Source organism: Pyxicephalus adspersus, chromosome 2 (genome assembly GCF_032062135.1).
Source record: "Pyxicephalus adspersus chromosome 2, UCB_Pads_2.0, whole genome shotgun sequence".
NCBI lineage: Eukaryota > Metazoa > Chordata > Amphibia > Anura > Pyxicephalidae > Pyxicephalus > Pyxicephalus adspersus.
In genome coordinates, this window is record NC_092859.1 from 118,341,971 (window position 1) to 118,363,581 (window position 21,611).

Sequence of the window (21,611 nt, forward strand, 5' to 3'; positions counted from 1 at the left end):
ACATAGGTTTTTGTGTTGGCTGGGTACACTCTAATGCATTTTTTTTGTAACCATTCTGCTTTACAGGCCTAGAATCAGAGGATTCTGTATCCTCACTTGCAGGACGACGGGGAATGAGACCAAAAATAATGATGCCCTTCGACTCTCAGCCTCCACAGCGTAAGTTGTGAAAATGGTGGTGTTCATACTGTGACCTAAAATCTTGTTCCTGAGGTGTTTATTGGACTGTTCTTTTTCTGGGAGCAAAAGTAGATCATATTTAGTTGGTACACTTAAAAAAAACAAAAAATGTATTTTACATGTATCTATATATTTACATGTTAAAACATTTAGATTTATTTGTTTCTTGCTAAGTAGATTTAATTTTCTCATTCAAAAAATGACACTTGCGTTTTTTTTTCTCTATAGTATTTCCATTTATTCAGTCCAGCCCATTCACCCTCACTATTATCCTCTGCCTTCCACCTCAATCTCTCCTTTGTTCCAGGCCTGATCATTAACTTCTTTTTCACATCTCACTATAGTAATTTGTGCTTATTTAAATAGGACACTTTTTCTGCCACTTGTTACTTCCATTAATTTCATGACCCCCTTATTCATCACTCTGTCTTTGTTTCAGCGGTTGTCAGTGCTCATCCCATCCATTCCATCGATAACTCTCATTTCCGTACTATGCCTGGGTTCATGCTGCACGTGCTGGGTGGAGCTTCCCAGGCTGCAGGTGAGAAATGCACAGCTTGAAAAAGTAGCAAAAGGCCTGCAGTGCACACAAGGGACCTAAAAAGTTGCATATTTTGTCTGTACCGGTAGTCCCTGGGTTACATACGAGATGAAGACTGTAGGTTTGTTCTTAATTTTTATGCAAGTCAAAATAGGTACATTATTTTAATGCAATTAGGACAGATGTTTGTCTCAACATATTATTAGGCCGTGAGTTGTCAATTACTGTATAAAATCCTCACTGTGAGTTAATCACAAACAAAGCAAAAAAAAAAAAATAAAAATTATGGAGCCTAGACCTTCATTAACTTCAGGAGCAAGCTGTGCTTTGATATTCAAAAGGAAACAGCTACAGAGTTTCTCTTGGTCATTAAGGAGTTACAAGATGTTACAGATTAGCTCCACTCTTAAGATCACCTACAACATCAGCCGTGTTTAGCAAAAGATTTCTTCTGCAAATCATGCAAACCACCCCCTCCCCCCTTCAAGCCACTTTCCTGCACACGAGCGAGCAGGGAAGCCCTGTTCGTATCTAGCAGTTGTCTGTATGTTGGATGCCTTTAACCCAGGGGCTACCTGTAGTGGTAATGGTAACGCATGTCCATGTACAAATGTATGCAAACTGAAGAAAGGTATTAAAAAGGTATATAGTGAAACTCTCTCTCCTTATTTTTGGAACAGCCTGTACTGCATTGCTACCTTATGTCCACCAGCCAGCAAACATTTATCCAACTTTTAAAATCTAGTATTGTGGTATTCTGACCTGCAAATCACTGATGGAATTTAGTTAGTGACAAAATATCCCTTATAAACTACTTTAAATGACAAAGCTGTGTCTGCTGGAAGTTTCTTCTACTGCGATTCTAAAATTTTTCGGCTTTGAACTCTGAAGTGTAGATCTAAACCCTGCACATCTTTATTATACCAAGTTAAACATTTACAATGAAAACGTCTTAAAATGGCAATCGGTAGACACTACAAGGTCCCTTAGAACTTGATAAACTGCAGTAGCAGAATATTAACCACTAGTGGGCAGTAAGATACTCTTGGGTTATTTTCTTTACAGCAGTGGTGCTTCTTTTCCCCCATTGTTTATTATCTTTTATGCAGCAGTGGCCCTTATTCGGGCCCAGTGTTTGGCCTACCAGTTCATACATTGTGTCCAATCTGGTTTATAGTTTTTCTAATACATTTTGGGCAATATGTATATTGTAATTTTAGCTTATCCATAATGGTAAAATAATAAGGTCCAACAATTTTTTTTCCCTCCTACAGAATCTGTCCGTCATACCCCTAGCTGTGACACAGTAGTAGCAGCATCATCCTCTTCTCAGACTGGTGGTGAGGACCCAGACCTTCCCGGAGGCAGTTTTCTACCTGGATCCTTGGATGAAGATTCAGGACCCAGCATTCCTACTGCACATATCAGACCCACCCATCCCCTGAAGAGCTTTGCTGTACCTGCTGTACCAGCTCCAGCCCCGGGGGCAGCTTATGAGCCCCTGCCAAGCTCACCACTCTTGGCACAACAAGGTGAGTTCACCAGGCGTTGCCTGTCCTGTACTCTTTCCTGTCCTCTACCTTGTTTATAGTTACTTACATTTATATTATTATGGGTCCAACAGCACTATCTGTAAAAACAGCATCTCTAGGTACCCTGGGGAGAGTGCGTCCACCGCTTCCAGTAACCGTACCCAGCGCCCCTGAACCACTAGAGACCAGCAGAATGCTAGATGGCTCAGAGAGCGTAAGTGACTGTTTCTAGGTTTTTATTTTATATTTTTTTTCCTTTTATCTAAAGACTTGCACATATATAAATAAGTTGATTTGCTAATAGATAGGCATGTTCCTTTTGCAAAAAGATGTGATGAGACCTGTATAATTGAATTATTTTATCCTGCTTATAATTAAGCATATGTAAGGCTTTACTCTGCTTTTGAACATGGCAAAGTCTCCCTTTTTGGTTGAGGCACCTGGCACAGTTCAAAAAAATCTTATGTTTTGTCTCAGTTCCTGACTGACCCTGACCTTAGAAGTTACAATTGCACCTTAGCATTTTGTTTCTGGGCTGCCCCAGCTGCTTCAGAGCCCTCATCATTGGTGACACTGTTGGACTACAATCCCATTCTATCTCTCCTTGGTGAGAATATCTTGAAGACCAGCCTTCCCAGAGCACCCATTAGTTGAATCCATGGTCTACGTAGTGAAAACTACACTAATTACTACCCTCAAGATAAAAATAAGGGCTATTCACATCTACACTGTGCAGGAATTGCATGTGATCACACATGTAGGCACCGCATTAAGGCTGTTGATTCACCTAAATCTCCAGAACAAGCATTGTAGCGCAAGATTTACATAAATTCTATTTTCTTTCTATTTGAAAATCAGCCGCAAAATGTGCTCAATCTGTAGTAATTGTTGTCTAGTCAAAGTATCATTTTAATCTAAATACAAACCTGTTACTGCAGCTCGGCTGGCCCTTCTAGCAGCTTAAAGAGGAACTAAACCCAAAAGGCACCCCCCCCCCCCCCCAAAAAAAAAAAAAAATTCACTTACCTTTAATTCCACAGGGCTGTCGATTGGTCCAGAGGTCTCTTCCTGTGTTGTCCCGGGATCCATGCTCCGGGCGCTGCCATCTTCTCCTACCTACGTCACCTGACCCAGGCGTGAGATCAGGTGACGTAGATTGGAAAAAAATTGCCGATCTCACTGCACATGCATGAGACTGGCATTTTTTCCCTCCTTTTCACGAAAAGGCTCCTTCTGCGCATGCCCAAGATGCTCAGGCATGCGCAGAAGGGAGCGCTCAAGAGCCTTCTGGGATGCGTGATGTAGGTATCCTGGGGGGCTTTGTGCGCCCATTCATTCTCGATTGCCTGGGCGATTGAGAATTGGGGCTGTGCTGCATGCTTTTTTTTTTCTTTAAGAAAAAAAAAAAAAGGGTGTTGCAATAAAACAAACAAAAAAAAAAAAAACTGAATTTTTAATTTACATAAAAGGGTTGTCTACTCTTTTATGTAAAATGAAAATTGTGAGTTTAGGTACGAATAAAGGGTCTCGGCAAACAAATTAAGTCCTGACTGTTCCCCAAACCACACCATAGAATCCAGAATCTTTACAGCTTAAAGTATTGAAGTACAGGTAGTCCCCGGGTTACATATGAGATAGGGACTGTAGGTTTGTTCTTAGGTTGAATTTGTATGTAAGTTGGAACAGGTACATTATTTAATAAATGCAGTTAAATGCAATAAATGCAAATGTTTGTCTCAACATATTATTAGGCAGCGTGGTGTCAGTAACTGTATAAAATCCTCACAGTGAGTTAATCACAAAAAAAAAAAAAAAAAAAAACTTTATGGAGCCTAGGAGTTTATTAATTTTGGGAGCAAGCTGTGCTTTTTTATGCAAAAAGAAACAACTGCAGAGTTTGCCTTGGTCATTAGAGTTATAAAATGTTACAGATTAGCTCCACTCTTAGGATCATCTACAACATCAGCTGTGTTTAGCAAAACATTTCTTCTGCAAATCATGCAAACCGCCCCCCCTCCCCCCTTCAAGCCACTGTCCAGCTTAGGAGTAAGCAGGGAGGTCCGTTCATATCTAGGAGTTTCTGTATGTTGGATGTCCTTAACCCAGGGGCTACCTGTAGTGGTAATGGTAACGCATGTCCATGTACAAATGTATGCAAACTGAAGAAAAGTATTAAAAAGGTATATAGTGAAACTTTCTCTCCTTATTTTTGAAACGGCCTGTATTGTTACGAAACTGCATTGCTACCTTCTGTCTACCAGCCAGCAAACATTTATCCAACTTTTAAAATCTAGTATTGTGGTATTCTGACCTGCAAATCACTGATGGAATTTAGTTAGTGATAAAATATCCCTTATAAAGTGCTCTAAATGACAAAGCTGTGTCTGCTGGAAGTTTCTTCTACTGCGATTTATAAAATTCTTGGCTAGAAACACCAAAGTATAGATGTAAACCCTGCACGTCTTTATTGGGAACAAGTTAAAAATTCACATGAAAGAACCTAATTATGTAGCAAGATAAGCAAACAAAACTTCCTAAAATGGCAATCCGTATGACACTACAAGGTCCCTTAGAACATGATAAACTGCAGTAGCAGAATTTTAACCACTAGTGGGCAGTGAGATTCTCTTTTGGGTTATTTTCTCTACAGCAGTGGTGCTTCTTTTCCCCCATTGTTTATTTTATGCAGCATGATATGCAAAAAGAAACAACTGCAGAGTTTGTCTTGGTCATTAACCACCCTAGCGGTCTAATTCATTCCAAATTCTCATTCAAGAAGTGGTACAATTTTTTGCATGGAAATTTTTCATTGTAGGCTGTAATTCTTAGGCATAACTCACTGATGTTTAATAAATTTAATAATAAACTTTAACAAAACACAAAACTCTGTTTAAACAAATTTAAACATGTAATGTAACTGTATAGTAGCATAAATAATATTTATATCCAATATGAATCCAAAAAAAAAAAAAAAAAAAAAAACATCACATGTTTAAATATTTTTTTAAGTGTACAGTAGCATATATAATTTTATATAATATAAATTTTATATAATTTTATTTATATATATATATATATATATATATCGACAGATCATTCACAAACTCAGCTGTGTTTAGCAAAAGATTTCTTCTGCAAGTCATAGAACTGCCCCCTCCCCCCCCTTCAAGCCTCTGTCCTGCACAGAGCAAGCAGGGAAGCCCTGTTCCTATCTAGGAGTCTTCCATATGTCCTTAATCTGGGGACTACCTGTATAGGCAGACAGTTTTAATTCACATTATAGCATTGCCCTTATGTTTCTTCCTTTAGGGGAGCTGAATCAGAGAATTACAGTGAATGATCTGCCTTATAAAAACAATTCTTTTTTTCTTGTTACCTAGATTAATGCTTTACACCATTTCACAGCAAAAACAACTTTTACCAAAGATGTGCAGAATAATGCAAATTGTTATCTACATGAAATGTTGATTTATTCTTGCCATCTTTAGGTTAACCATAGAGGGAATAGTAATTATTTGTTTTAAGGGGGCTTTCAGGCTTTGCCTTTCTGAGTAAGCCAATTTGTTCCTTTTTCTCTGTAGAGTTATGAACCAGACGAACTAAGCAAGGAGATGGCTCATCTTGAAGGCCTGATGAAGGATCTGAATGCCATAACCACAGCATGAAAGAACACAACCCCATCCCCGAGGGAAGCCTGATAGTGTATGGACAGAGGCAGTGCAGCCCATCACAAAGGGTCTCTGTGCCCCATTGAAGTGTACTGGCAAGAAACAAGCTGGGAGCCCAGACTGTATGCTGAGGCAATCTCCAAGGGCTGAAGCCTGGCATTCTGTACCTTATCATTTCCTCTGATTTCTAAGATTTTATGGGGGGTTTATATCAGAAGAGGAATTTTATGTAAACTATGGAGGAATATTGTGTATTTCCATTGTTTTTTTTTTTCCCCACCTCTATTGGGCCTTCACCCTGTTGCTGTGGCTCATTGTTATGCCCCAACATGTGGCCAGCTGGACAGCTAAAGGACCCTGAAAAAGAAGAGTTCCTTTTACAGCGACAGTTGCTTTTTGTGCAGTGTTTTCAGGCTGCGAATCACATCTGTTGGCAGCAACTCCCCCTCCAGCCTCTGTGAGACTTAAAACAGTGTTACTCCCTTTCCCTACATGCAACACCACTCCAGATTTTTGGCTAGATGTTCCCTCCACATCTCCGTCCATTTCCAATGATCCTGGCCTAAGAGGGAATTGTTCTGGGCCACTGCAGTCAGATGGGAGGTCCAGGACCTGTACAGTATATGTAATAAAGCTGCGTGGGCTGACCAGACAAAATGGTTTTCTTGTTTGCTGCCATGGAGAAGCCTAGTGTTGTACATGGTATTGGTGGCTTCATGAAGAGGCTGATGTGCTGGCCTTCTTTAACCAATCTGTTCTTCAGCACTTTTCACATGTCAGTCCTTTTTTCATCTTGTGACTTCCTTGTTATTGTAAATGGATTCATCACCCTCCACATCCTCCTGTATATTGTCCTATCCACAACGCACCCAGTCTTTTCTGTACAGAAAATTCATTCTATTTTTGTTTTTATGCTTTCTCTGTAGTGTTTAGAATGTATCTTTTTATTGTGACTTTTTTTTTATAACATCATGATTATTATTTGGTATTGGATTTCAATACACTTTTTTATTCAATCAAGTTGCTTTTCAATCTTTTTATATTATGCTTCAACTTGTCCTTCAGTTGTATCACTAAAATGAGCTCAGAAGTGTTCACTTTCTCATTATCTCAATATTATTCATTCTTTACAAGGTTTGCTATACCTACATTTAGGAAACGTGACATTTAATGAAAACATTGTGTAAAGGAAGCTGCAATAACAGTTTTCACTAAGATGTGAAATGGGAATGATGTGCGATGGGTAAATTTGTCTTGTATTTCTTATACGTTTTTATTGCAGAAAATATTATTCACATTGCACTTATGTTACGTCAGACTTTCATAATCGTTTGTACCAACCATAAGAACACAATATTCTACTTTTTCAGTCAAAGGTGCTGCTGATGGTTTCTTTAGCCAATGTAACTTGTAGTTTTACAGGGACAGCAAATGCCATAGGGAACACATTGAGTAACATATCTGCATCTGGATGGTTAGACCATAAGTGCCTGAATTCTATTACCTAGGGATCTAAAATATCTGCAGCAGTTGTATTAGGGCTCTAAATTTCTTGATCATTCAGTGTCTAATCAGTGGTGAATAATCACCATGGTGAATAAGGAGTTGTACACACTTTGTTGTTTCTGCTCAGGACAAGTGAAGGACGACTGGTAGCCATTACATTTTGGAGATGCTAGGCCATAGGTATTTCTGTTAAGTAGTTTATACTACAAAGCTTGAAAAGGATATTGAAAAGGCTTATGGTGCACTTTTTGTATGTTGGAGTTGTTCTTAGTAGCATACCCAAAGTGGTGACCCTGATAGTCTGGTACATGTGATTATATTTTTTAAGTTTTTTGATATAAATACTTTAAAGATATATGAATTTAACGCAAGTTTATCTTTTCCTTAATGGGAACCTAGAGTACTACATTCAGCTATGCAGATTCACGAGCCATTATTTCTGTGGGGGAAGGATTAAATAGGTAAATGGGGGAAGGATGTATCTAAAATTATTAACCCTACAGAGCATTGTTCTGTTAAAACATTTAGGCTCCGTTAATGTCTAAGGTTTAGAGCAGTGGTCGCCAACCAGTGGTCCTTGAGAAAAGTTTGGTGGTCCGCAGCTCTGGCCGCGGGCCACGTCCCCGTACAGGACGTAGGCTTAATGAAGTCTCTGGACGCAGTCCGGCCACTATCCCATTGCATTCTCAGATCTGCGATGGAGAAGTGGGCAGGTCTGGCAGCATGACATCACTCTTTGGGAAGTTTCTTCCCCTTTCAGTGACACACAGCTCCCCGTAATTTTAGTTGTCCGCGGGACCGAAAAGGTTGGCATCCACTGGTTTGGAGGTTTTTGCCTGGAAAGGGGAACTGAGCTTTATAGATGAATATTTTTTTTTTTTTTAACTGGGATTACTGTAAATGTATTCTACCTAACCAAAAATAATGTATTTATTTTAATGCTTTGCTTAAAGGACAGCTCTTTTTCTATTTTTAGTGAATATACACATACAGTTAGGTATTGGAATGTATGATGTCATTTTTAAGGTATTTTGTATTTTCACCATTTATATTTTAATTTATATACATACATATACATTTACATAAATATACATTTACATTATGAGTAGTTGGCTGCCATATCCCCTAAGCCCCCTTAGATCTGGCAGGGGTGCATTGGGCTACTGTTACCAAAGTGGTACTGCAAGAAGTTTGAATTGAATTCTACAGGCAGTCAAATGTTTGGGTCCATTAGGGAAGTTGTCAACCTGACTTTTTCTGTGGCTATGCCTGCCACAGAACTCCATATGAATCCAGTAAAGAATGGTTGATTGATTCAGTGATGTAGCCCAGGACTGTTCCATCGACAGGGAAAATGCTTCTGTAATAGTAAATGAAATACATGGTCTAGGTGAGCCTTTGATTAGACACTTGGCCCAGACAAACATATTTCTACCTGGTGAAACTGGCAGTTCGAGTTGACTAAATGTCAGGATTAGCACATTAGACATCCACATCATTACTTTCCCTACATCTAATTTCTTGGTGGTGAAAAAAAAAAAAAAAATTGAGGAAGGGCAAAGAGCTTTTCCCTGCCATTGGGTGCCTTTCCCCCATGTATGAAGGTAGTTTTCTCAAGTGAAGGGATAGGTGTGGATAAGAAAACTTGCTTGTGTGCTGTTCATGCTTAGGTGAACAATTTATGAATTGACAACTCATGTCTTTGGCTTAAGGTGCTCTAACCCAATTCTGTAACTAAATGGCTCTGTACCCACAACAATCTTGTAGAGAAATGAAAAATCTCTGGATCTTACTCCTCACTGGTTACGGTCAGTAAACCCTTCCCATTAAACACATGGTAGTGCCTGACAAGCATCTTTTAAGCTTGATTCAATCCCCCAAATGATTACAGTGCATGTAAAGCTTACCTTTTTTATGTTTGGTATAGAAAAGTTACAACCCTTGTCAGGCTTTTCTTTTTCTGTGTCCTACCACAGTGGTCTCCACCCTTTTGCTGGTTGCGGACCACTAAATGCATGGACTCCAGACCACGCATGCGCGGGGAGCCAAGTGTCACTCAAAGGGGAAAAAACTTCCCCCATCGTGATGATGTCATGATGCCAGAACCCGCCCACTCTCCCATCGCAGGTCTGAGCCTCCAGAGAGACAACCCGCCCAAAGACTCAGCCTGTGATGTCTCCAGGAGACATGGTCCGCGGCTCTGGTCGGTGTGCCCCCCTAAGTGGGGTTCTTCTGACCCCACTGGTGGGTGCACCAGCCACCGTTGCTGCCAACTAGTTTGGGGTTGGAGGCTCCAAAATCCTTCCTTCTCTGCCTGTCATAGAAACACAGGAGGATATCCTGAGGAATCCCGTTAGAATTATGTCTCTGAATAAGCAACACTAAAAGCTGACAGGGCTTTCATTTTCCCGTACTTTTATTATTTATAACCTAATTTTTTTTTTAAATACACTTTTTAATGCAGCGCAAATGTAAACACCATAGTTGCTTTTAAACCGTTTTTGTATTTTACCCATATGAGATCTTACAGCATATTGCCCTTTTAGTAACAGTTTGTCAAGCGGAAATATTACATCAATGTAACTTCATTAAAATAAACAACTGTCCACACATTTTATTTAAGAAAATTTTATTGAAATCCAGAAATTGTGTATAGATATTAAATATTTTTCTTTGATATTTTAATGTTTAATTATAAAAGAAACAAAACAGAACCCTCTTTAAAACAAAGGCTGTTGGCAAATACACGAGAAGTGATTGACTTTTCTTTTAAGTATATACTTCATTTTTTTCTTTGAAAATAGCTACCTGCTGTCTATAACTGTTATGGTATTAATCACTAACATAAACTGTTTATTTGTAAAACCCAGATGTCTTTCTCATCTGCCAGAAGGGTGCACAAAAATCCTTATTTTTATATGTGAAACCAAGCAGCACTTTATTATATTCATATGTGAATGCCTCATACTGGCTGTCTATGATGATGAGTTTGTTAGGAGTGCAATGAAGCATGTGAGAGAAGATTTGTTGCTGCCCAGAATGTTGATCGAAGGCTTTGAAATATGAGGCTTATCTAATAACTGTGCAAGGAGTAATGATGTGAAATGAAGTTTCCTATAGAGAAGGGAATTTCTCTTCGGATGTAGCATTCAGTATTCCCATTCACCAAATAACCTCCAAATATGATCTAATCAGCAATACGTTTCTGACAAGCTGCAGAATGTCCTTTTTATAATGGTTTCATATTTGTTTTTTTTTACTTGCTATTCCTACCTGGTGCATGGTCTGCTCTGACCTAGTGCATTATGTGAATACGTGTTCCTTTGGTAATGTGTTAGGCAGCTCATTCATTTGATTCAATGCTTTGTATGTTGTTACAAAGGATAGGTTTGAACGGACCCTTAAATATCTGCATTTTAAGGGATTGTATTAACAGATGTTCTTGTAAACCAGTTGTTTCATCTTTGTAAGCAAGTTTTTTGTTTTTGTTTTTAATACTGATTTCAACTTGATGAAGGAACATTGCACCCCACATTGTGAAAACTGATGTTTCTTTCTCTGCACCAGTCCTTTTTGCATACCTAGTGCCCTTTTTTTGTTTGGCAAATGTATATTTAAGGTAAGATTACAGCACTCATCAGTATATACCTAATATTCATAGTTGATGTTTAAAAAAAAAAAAAAAAAAAAAAAAACAGATTTAAAGGTACCCTGTATTTAAATCAATACACGGGCTACTATCACTGAGCAGCTGTCAATGGCTTTAACACTATGAGGGCAAGTACACACAGACAGATCTGCTGCCAATTTTGCACTTGAGAATCCAAGCAGTAATTGATTAGTTGGAAACTCCAAAACCTTGCGTGCACACATGTACAATACTCTGCCCGTCCAGTCATGTACTACAAAGTGTTCATTCTTTGTAAAGGATAATGTGCTTTCACTTTGCAGCAAGACACCAAGCCAGCCATGTAAAGGAAGTATGAATATGGTAACTATACAGCTGGCCATGTGTATGATGAATTAGATTTTGGGTAGGTGCTCTCCTATTGACTTGTGTATCAGCCAGTAGGTTCATTCTTACTGTCTACTAAGTAAACCTTTAATACAAATGTTTGATGGCCATAATAAACATAAATACCCCTATTACAGGTTGGCTTTGTCCCCTTCTGCATAATGTTACAACATTCAAGCACAATATGGCATTTGTACACATGATAAGAGATTTACCACCACTTCAGATCACTGCACATTTTTTTAAAACACAGTTTTAATGGTTTAGAGATTAAGCTGGAGTAAAAACAAATCTGCCTGTGTGTACTCAGCTCTAAGCTTTGTAAGCAAAGTTGAACAATGGCAGCTCCCACACTTCCTCAGTAGAATGTTTTTATATGTTTTGGATATAATAAAGATGAGTGGACATATCCAAAAGCACAATGGATGGTGGATTATGGAATAAAATGATAGTTGTAGAAAAAAAAATAAGAGAATAGGGTAAATACATTCTTTCCTGATTTGCAGGCTCCATGGCTTGCACAGCAGTAAGTGATATTTATGAATACCTGTTAGCTGCCTATATCTTATTTTACCTTTATAGGTTCCTAATCCAGAAAATTCTGCTTTGCAAATCTGTACAAGCACACCTCTGGCAGAGAAAAGGTAAGTGTAACAGAACTTTTCCATATTCATGTAACAGAAAGTAATGGCTCCAGCATGGCAAGTCTATTCAGTCAGCTTGCTCCCTGAATGAGCAGCATCTGTTGGTGAAATACAGGGTTCCTGTGCACATAGGAATAAAGCATAATGCTAGCTGGATATCACACCGCTGATCTGAAACTCAGCAACAATAAGGCACTCTCCAATATGAGTGTCTGCATTGCACAACCCATGCCAAGGCAGTGCCTTATTGCAACAAGGAAAGCGCAGAATTTGAAATCGGCATGAGGCTGCAGTTATGGCATGCCCCATGTTACAGACGCCTCTTCATAGCGGACAGTATGGGGCCCCCCAAGGGTCATACCTGTTCCTCTGACTCCATTGGGGAAGTGAAGGCACAAGGACAATAAATGTTACATAATATTGCTTATGCAGGCAAGCAAGACTCAACTTGCCTTAATGTCCCTTTAGCTAACCACACGCAAACACACTGGGTGCAATGAAAGGTGTATCCTAATATTTCATGTGCTTTCAAACTCGTGACAACTACCAGAAAAATAATTACCCCTTAAAGAATTTTCTAATAAATTCTAGTAATATGTTGCCTGTGACCCCCTGGTGACAAACAAGAGGTCAGTGTTTTCTGCATCTGAGGAACTCTGTCTTCAGCACATAATCAACACCTGGACGCAGAACTCCGGCGACAAAATGGCGTACAGACAAAGCAGGTGCCTTATTGCAAGGGGACAGGTTCTTCCTGTCCTGTTAGAAGAGGACACTCGGCTTCTATGTGTCGGACCTGTTATCTTTAAACATTGCTAAAAGATCTGCAAAGATGTCTTATAAACTCTCAGAATTGTTTGTTTGGAAAATGAAAACAGTGACTAGATGAGTCACAATACTGATACAAGTTAGCTAAGCTTTTCATAAAAAAACTTGAGAAGAAAGATGTATCGCGCCTTAGTCTCCAGCTGCTCTAACAGAAGGCATCGGGAGACAAAATGATATTGGTTCCCCTATAAAGGACAAATAAATGGACCATTACATAAAGGTAGAAGTCCAATGAAAATACCTATTTATGTTTAGCTGTGCATTTTTATATAGTAGAAGCTGAGGTTGTATGTCTTTGACACGTCTTTTTTTTTTTAAACAACCTTAGAAAATAGGATGCACCTTTTAAAGGGTATTTGTCATTCTGCAGATCTCTAGCAATGAAGAAGGTCATAGGTTACTAGGTAATTTAGAGTGGAAAGGCAGTTCCTCTCCAGCAGCACCACTTGCCTTAAACACAAATTCTGGAGACCCCTTTTGCTGCAAAGTGGTGTGGCCCGTTAGATCTGAGCTTCCACCTCTGGGAAATAGAGTAAAGTCAGGAGTAAACTGTTGTGGAAAATGGGGCGAGCCTGGTGCTGGCTGAGGCAGGGAGGGTTGGGACACAGAGATTGGCCGACCATCTTGCCTGAGTCGACTTAGTGGTAGAGATATGCAACTGCTGGGGTGGGGGGAAATGGGAGCTGTTTGAGGAAGAAGAAGCGACCGTGAAGAACCACACACTTGAGCGGTTCGAACTGGGCCTGAACTGAGTGCTGAGGGTGAACTACCAGGAGAGTCCAGTCTCTGTAATGGAGGTGGTAATACCCACAGTGGCTCTGAAGTGCCAGGTAAAGGAGGACCTGGTGAATTGGCTTTTGTGCCTTGACATTGTCCCAAAAAGGCAGCTGGCAGCTGCTGATCAGATTGTGATAGTCTTTGTTGACTAGATGAAGACCCTGCTCCTGGAGACCACTGCAAAGTGTCAAAAGCAGCTGCAGTGGAGGAGGTGGGGTGCTGCTGTCGTGTAGCACCCTTTTCAAAACAGGACACAGTAGAGGGTGGTCTGGGACTTACACAGGCTGCAGCTGAAAAGCCTGCCAGTTGGTGTACATGAAAAGAAGATTGCTGGTTTAGTGATCCCTCTGCTGCTAGATGTGAAGAAAAAGGCTGTCTCTGCAACTGTTGTAATCCACGAGCTGATACACCTAATGCAGAGGTTGATGGTCGGAAGATATTAGCTGGCAGACGCTGGTGAGTTAAAGGTATAGCAACTGATGTGGTGGCTGCTGCAGCCTGTAAGGGGGCCTGGATTAGCGGTGTCCATATTACGGGAGTTGGAGGAGTTGGTACAGAGTCTCCCACATATTGGGAGCAGCGCGGCCCTTGTGCCATTTCACGGTCATGCTGAACAATCTGCTGAATGATTTCATTCTCCTGGTAATTTAGCACCCCAGATCGAAGGTCATGCTGGACTTTATGCAGAAGGAGAGAGTTCTTTTTGCCTAGAAAATGAGAAAAAATTTCTTTCAGTTACCTACATGGAACTCATGGAACATTTAACACAAGTATCATTGTTTGTAGCTTTGCTAAACTTTTCACACTTTTACTCATTTATGATTGTTTTCTGATTTACAAGGCTTTTGTTTCAGACATAAACTAAAATAAACACCAATAGCTTGGTAAGGTAAATTAAAAAATTTGTACAGTACAGTTGTGTTTAGAATAATAGCAGTGTATTTAAAAAAAGTGAATAAAGCTTATATTAGTCTTTTATCCATACACAAGTGTATTGGGAAGCACATTTTATTGTAAATGAAAACATGAAGTAAAATGTATCACGTTTGTGTTACTCCTTTACAGAAAGTGAAGAAAATGGAATATTAGGCTGCATTCTTTACAAACCCAAACATGCCCTGTATAAACTGCAAAATGTTTCAAGATTTTGCTTTCCTTTGAATCACTGAACTAATATTAATTTGTATAACTGCTGTTTCTGAAAATTGCTGCACATCTGTGTTGCATGGGGTCGGCCAACTTCTGTGAACGGGTAAAGCTGCGTACACACTTCCAATTTTTATCGTTGGAAATGAATGACGAACGATCGATTGGGCAAAAATCGTTCGTAAAAAAAGTAACCAACGACGCCGACGAACGAGGATAGTCGTTGGAAATGAACGACCGGACCGGCGGATCGGATTGGACGACAACCGTTGACCATCTATCGTGTGTACGGACGTTTAGTGATCGTCCATGGTCTGAGCATGCGCGGTGAACGAACGTTCGCTCACTTCCTGTGGTGCACGTCACTTCCTGTATCGTTCAAACGATCGCATCTATCGTGTGTACAATATCTGCGAACGATCGTGTCGTTATCTGTATGTACAGGATCGGTGCTATACGATCGTTCGCAGATATCGTGCAGGATCGTTCGTCGTTCGTTTACCAACGATAATAATTGTAAGTGTGTACGTAGCTTTATTCAGCCGAGGAATATTGGACTGCATTACACAATTTTTGTGCATTTCTTGGTTTTACCTCAGAAACAGCATTTTGATGTCACCCCACAAGTTTTCTATTAGATTAAGGTCCAGGGATTTGGCTAGCCACTCAGTAACATCAATCTTTTCTGGAACCAAGGTGATACTCATTTACTGGTGTGTTTGGGGTCATTGTTTTGTTGAAATACTCCTTTCAAGGGCATGAAGCAACATGACCTCTTCAAGTACTTTGATGTTTTCAAACTGATGCGTGATCCCTGGAATGTTATAAATACGCGCAACATCATAGTATGAGAAACATCTCCATATCATCACCATGCTTTACTGTCTTCACAGTGTACTATGGCTTGAATTCAGTGTTTGGGGGGGGTTCTGACAAACAATCTTGCCTTCATCAGTCCACAAAATGTTGTGTCACTTCTCTTTAAGCTGGTCAATGTGTTTTTTGGCAAACTAACCACTTCAGCACACCTTTATTTAACATTGGGACGGGGGCTTCTTAACAATAGCTTGGCTTCACATAGACACCTTCCAATTGTAACAGTACTCACAGGTAACTTTAGACCTTCCTTGGTCTTCCTGGAGCTGATTATTGGCTGAGTGTTTGGTTTTGTGGTTATTCTTCTATCCATTGAAATGGTAGTTTTCTACCACGTCATTCAGAATTTGGTTGCCATTTTAAAGCATTTGAGATCATTTTAACTGAGCAGCCCATTTTTTCTACACTTCTTTATATCCTTCCCTTCTCTAATCAACGTATACTGTTCTTCTAAACAATGTCTGGAATGACCCATTTTACTCAGATTTTCAGAAAGAAATGCACTATAACAACATGTACAACATTTGCTGCCCTCTTTCCTAAAATAAAGGCTGTAATTAACACATTTTTTCACAGAATGAATGAGCGCACTAATTGAACTCAACACTGCTATTATTTTGAACTGCATAATACAGTTGAAAACAATTGTATAAGTTACTATACCATATCAGAGCATATGTAGGTATGTTTACCTTTGTAGATAATTTAATTTTCTTTCTTAGTTTTGTTGATAAATTTATTCTACAGCCTCAGGGAACTGATCCCCCCTCCTCCATAAAGACCAGATGGGGGTAAAGAACTTGCCCCAAGTATTGTCTGTGGTCTTTCTGCAGCTGATCATTCCCCTTATATGACCTACTATGTCTTCTGACCAGCTTAGTAGAGGCAGAAATTTTCTTCCACATATCAGGGCCTCCAGAAAGAAAAATTGTAAGCTGTCGTGACATTATCATATCTCACTTCAGATCTTCTGAACAACAATTTCATTCATTTCATCATTCATTTCTATTCATTCCTAATGCCAACACATTGCACCTAGGTGAAAGTTATTTTAAGTCATAAGTTATGAGCTCAGGGTGGTTACATTTTGGGATACATTCGTACTTGAACCTATCATAGAGAAATCATATAAGCTGCCTTTCCTGGTCCTAAATAATACAGCTTGCCTGGGTGATGTCCTGATCCTCAGCCTTTAATACTTTCTGAATTGCTGACCCAGAAAGAGTACAAAGCCTGAGTATTCAACTAATTGCCACACAACTTTTTAGCTGTACGTTTGTTTCAGGTATTTGACTAAGTTTCTCTAGATGTAAAGCACATCTTTATCTTTAGTAAATAGAATAAGTTCAGTAATGGTAATTTACATAATCTCCGTGATCGGTCCACTTTAAAGAACCTCTGTACTAATCTCTCCTTCTAAACATACAAAGCTTGAGGCTGTCATGATGACCTATATGTTTAGTAGACATTGCCACCTACTTTAGAGATAAAAATGACAAAATAAGACATGATTTCTCTGCTCACCGAGCCACTCCAACCATACCGACCCTGTCCACCTGTAAATCAAACCTCCCCCTTTCTACTGGTATATAACCCTCCACTTTCAAACATGCCATTATTTTCTCTATCCTGATGAAACCCTCACTGGACCCCTCCCTACTTTCCAGCTACTGTCCTATTTCCCTTCTCCCATATATCTCCAAACTTCTTGAATGCCTTGTCTACAAAAGACTCACTGATTACCCCTGAGCACCAACTCTCTCCTTGACCCTCTCCAGTCTTGTTTTCGAGCTGCCCATTCCACTGAAACAGCCCCTACTAAAGTGGCCAATGACCTCACCAGAGCTAAGTCTCAAGGCAACTTTTCCCTCCTCCTTCTCCCTGATCTTTCCTCTGCTTTTGACACTCACCTTTGTCAATCACCCTCTTCTAATACAAATCATGCACTCCATTGGTATCAGTGACACTGCTCTCTCTTGGTTTGCTTCCTATCTGTCTGACCGCTCCTTTCAAGTTTCTTTCAATGGTAACTCCTCCTCACCCACTCTCCTCCCTGTTGGTGTTCCCCAAGGGTCAGTCCTTGGACCGGTTCTCTTTTCTCTGTACACCTCCTCTCTGGGTAGTCTCATATCCTCCTTTGGCTTACCGTACCATCTGTATGCTGATGACACTCAAATTTATCTGTCCACCCCTGACTTGTCTCCCTCAGTCCTGGATAAGGTCTCATGCTGCCTCTCGGCCATCTCATCATGGATGTCTGACCGATTCCTGAAACTCAACCTGGATAAAACAGAACTCATCATCATCCCCCCCCCTCAAATTCCAAATCTCCCCCTGACATATTTTTAACTGTTAACAATGCGGTTTTTCGTCCCTCCCCTCAGGCATGTTGTCTTGGTGTCACCTTTGACTCTGTCCTCCGTCCCCTACCTGGCCCCAGTGACCACCAAACTCCTTGTACATGCTCTTATCTCTCGTCTGGACTACTGTAACCTCGTCCTCCCTGGTATTCCACTAACCCGACTCTCTCCTCTACAATCTATAATAAATGCTGCAGCCAGACTCATCCATCCTTCCCACTGCTCCTCTTCCGCTGCCTCTCTTTGTAGTTCTCTTCATTGGCTTCCATTTCACCTTAGAATCAGATTCAAGTTCCTGTGTTTCAAATCCCTCCACAGTTCTTGTCCCACTTACATTTCTTACCTGGTAAAAAAAATACTCAGCCATTTTCTCCGCTCCTCCAATGACCTACTACTGACTTCCTAACTCATAACCTCATCACACGCACAGCTACAAGACTATTCTAGAGCTGCCCCAATTCTCTGGAATGGTCTTACCCGTCCTATTTGGCTTGGTCCTACTTTCTGCTCTTTTAAAAGAGCACTCAAACCCATTTTTTTAAAACGTTCCTACCCATTTTCTTCTGTCTAGAAACTGCCACTATTTCCCACCACTACATATCTCCCCTACTATTGTGTGTTAATTCCCCCACCTACTAGATTGTAAGCTCTGCGGGGCAGGGTCCTCTCCTCCAGTGTCACTGTCTGTATTCTTTTGTCATTTGCAACTCCTATTAAATGTACAGTGTTGCGTAATATGTTCGCGCTATATAAATCCTGTTTATTATTATTAATAATAATAATAATAATAATAATAATAATAAAAAATCCGTTCTAGGTAAATTCTGACATTGCGTTGATTTTTCATACCACCAGCTAGTTCTGAAAGCCATTTGGTATTGTCAGAAGTCGTTTAGCAATTATACTTATGTGTATTAGTACAGGTTACCTCAGCTCCCAACTGTCCTGGTTTTGCCGGGTCAGTACCGCTTTCCAGTTGTCAGTCCTGCGTTGCGGGAAACCCTTGTTTTTTTTCAGAGGCAGAAGTTGCACTCTGGTTTAATTCAACCATCTGACACTAGATGGCACCAATAACCACAGAGGGTATCATTGTAGTTCCCTGAATGGCCTCTGTATTTCTGCCTAATAATGACAATAGTACAGTGATCCCCAAACAAGGCTTTTTGGAGATGTTCGGCTCTTGATTTAAAAAAATCACATATGAATTCCTCTTTTTTTCTTAGCATCATGCAAACAACCTATGTGTTAAAAATGTTGTTTTGTTTGTTTTTAAATAATGAAGCATTGCCCTGCCCACTGGACCAAGCCCACCGCATGCCACGATGTAGGAAGAACACCACTGCCTCTGTTTTTGTCCCTTTTTACTACTTCCAAATGTTGGGAGTTATACAGGTTACCATTAAATTATGTGATTTAGAAAAATTCTTGGCTGAAAATAACCATTTTCCACTCCTAAAAGAGGCTCTAGTGCATAGAAAACAGTGTTTTAGGGTGTTTGTTTTAAAGCAGGGGGCTTACAAGGATTTTCTACATTAATCTGAAAATCACTTAATTTTATTCACATTTGTAACCACACTCGGCGTAAAATTGCTAGGGAGTTTTAAAGCTTACCTGGTAAGCGGTGCCAGGGGCATCATTCAGCGGTGCTCAGCATTTGCTTCCCCTAGCGATGCAGGCCCGGTATCTGTGTATGCCCCGCCAGTATCTGCATCCCCGGGATGTAAACCTTGGAGACGCGAGGCCAGGGGAAGCAGATGCCTGCTGGGCATCTGTGTGCGAGCGTGCAGCTGGGAGGCCGGGCCAGGCAATACTAAGTATTTTATTTATACCTCTTTTAATTTAAAAATGCTTATTATTTTTACTGCCAGGGAGGTTAAAGTAAACCTATCACTAAGACATTTTGAACTTAATTCAAACCTATTCTAAAGAATGCTAACTGCTTGGATGTAAAGCTGATTTTTCAGTTTTAGTGACAAACCTAACACAAGCATGTAGCTAACAAGTTGTGTGGCAATTATCTAAACTACATTACTTCCCCCACCTTTTGGATTGTATGCTCTTTTGGGCAGGCTCTGCTCCTCCTCGTGTCAGTGTTTGTGTTTGTCTTTGCAACCCCTATTTAATATAACAAAAATACAGTTTTATAATAAAAATCCTGGATCAGGAATTCAAAATGTATTAAAGGGAAAAGGATCAACACATCAATTAGGAAACCAAATGTTTTTTTAAAACCAAATTTAGCAATGTCTTACATAATCTCTCAGTGATGGGTCCAGGCACAAAAAGGTGATTCACAAACACTGGGTTCTATTGTTACTGGCAGAATAAAACAATAAGGAATCATTAAGACTCCTTTGTTTATATGCCCCTAAAGTATGCTGGATAATCTCTGAAAATAATACAATGAGATTTGATAATAATACAATGAGATTTTCAAAATTACTGTTCTTATTTACCGATTCGGTCCAAACGGTCTAGTGCCACACTTTCAAATGCTCGTCTCATCATTGGATATTCTTCCAGAACCTCATTGAAATGATCCACACTCAGCGAGTACAGTCGACAATAAGTGTCTGCTCTTACACTTGCAGTCCTTCGTCCTCTTGTCAGCAAACAAATCTCTGAGGTAAAAAGTAGTAGTTATTGACTGCTGCTTTACATAAAACATTTCCAGCAAAAAGCTACAAAAAATATCAGTTTTAGTGCAGGCCGCTTGTCCTATTGAAAACAAGATAGCATTGTCAGAATACTGAACCGCTAGCCAAACCTAAAACATACCTATACTTCCTATGCTTACATGAGTTTTCTTGCAAGTAACCATCCCACTATAAATTTAACTGAATAGTGGGAACAAAATTATTGTTTAACCTTTGAAATGTTGCTGTACTTATTTGGATTGTACTCCAGTTGATTCCCTGCCAGTGCTGCTAAAGTTGCTAAATTATTATTCACTGCACCCTGGGACAGATGGGGATAAGAAAACTCCTCCTCTGCCCTGCATGTCATTACCCATGACCACATAATAATGGGCATTTTTGGTCACATATGGTGGGCAAAGGAATGTTGATTTGAAATGTTCATCTAGAATCAGCAAGTGTATTAGTTCTGTCACTATCATCCTTCCTGGACCATGGGATAATGGGGTAACATGTGGCCATGAATTTGCACAAGCATAGGATTTTCCAAGGAGAGAAGCAATACCGTCCTTGGCCATTATTAGTACTTGCTAGGAGAAGGAATGGCCACTTTCACATGGTACGGGGTTTATTAGAAAAATGGAGTACTATTGTTCCATACATAATAAGTTACGAATATGAGGGCCAAGGAAAGGTTAAAAAATATATAATAAAACACCTACAGTATAATCTGAAACACATGAAAATGATAAGGTTACTGCAAATAATTTTATCAATGCGTGATTTAACTAAATATTGTAAGGGACCACAAATATTTGTTCATTAATGTGTAGACTCTGCTCACTCCTTTTGTGCTACACAGGGTTCTCCATAAGCTTTACAATTCTCCTATTTAAGTCTTA

At 39.8% G+C, this 21,611-nt stretch overlaps 2 protein-coding genes across 11 annotated transcripts in view; one reads left to right on the forward strand and one right to left on the reverse strand.

Moving 5' to 3' along the window:
* The window catches only part of NEO1 (neogenin 1), a 79,803-nt gene extending 72,862 nt beyond the window's left edge, over positions 1 to 6,941 (forward strand). For 7 of the 10 annotated variants that reach the window (XM_072402117.1, XM_072402118.1, XM_072402119.1 and 4 more), the window contains 5 exons: positions 67 to 159; positions 620 to 721; positions 1,996 to 2,253; positions 2,346 to 2,467; positions 5,835 to 6,941. In XM_072402117.1, the coding sequence (XP_072258218.1) occupies positions 67 to 159; positions 620 to 721; positions 1,996 to 2,253; positions 2,346 to 2,467; positions 5,835 to 5,918 (659 nt within the window). In that variant the 3' untranslated portion in view covers positions 5,919 to 6,941. The remainder of the gene's footprint in view (positions 1 to 66; positions 160 to 619; positions 722 to 1,995; positions 2,254 to 2,345; positions 2,468 to 5,834) is intronic. The other 3 variants (XM_072402123.1, XM_072402126.1, XM_072402127.1) reach the window with 2 other exon arrangements.
* A 3,070-nt stretch (positions 6,942 to 10,011) lies between these two features.
* HCN4 (hyperpolarization activated cyclic nucleotide gated potassium channel 4) overlaps positions 10,012 to 21,611 on the reverse strand; it is a 68,733-nt gene continuing 57,133 nt past the window's right edge. Inside the window, exons 7-8 of the mRNA XM_072402128.1 lie at positions 20,530 to 20,694; positions 10,012 to 14,398 (exon numbers count right to left, since the gene is read on the reverse strand). Of these exons, the coding sequence (XP_072258229.1) occupies positions 13,305 to 14,398; positions 20,530 to 20,694 (1,259 nt within the window). The 3' untranslated portion in view covers positions 10,012 to 13,304. The remainder of the gene's footprint in view (positions 14,399 to 20,529; positions 20,695 to 21,611) is intronic.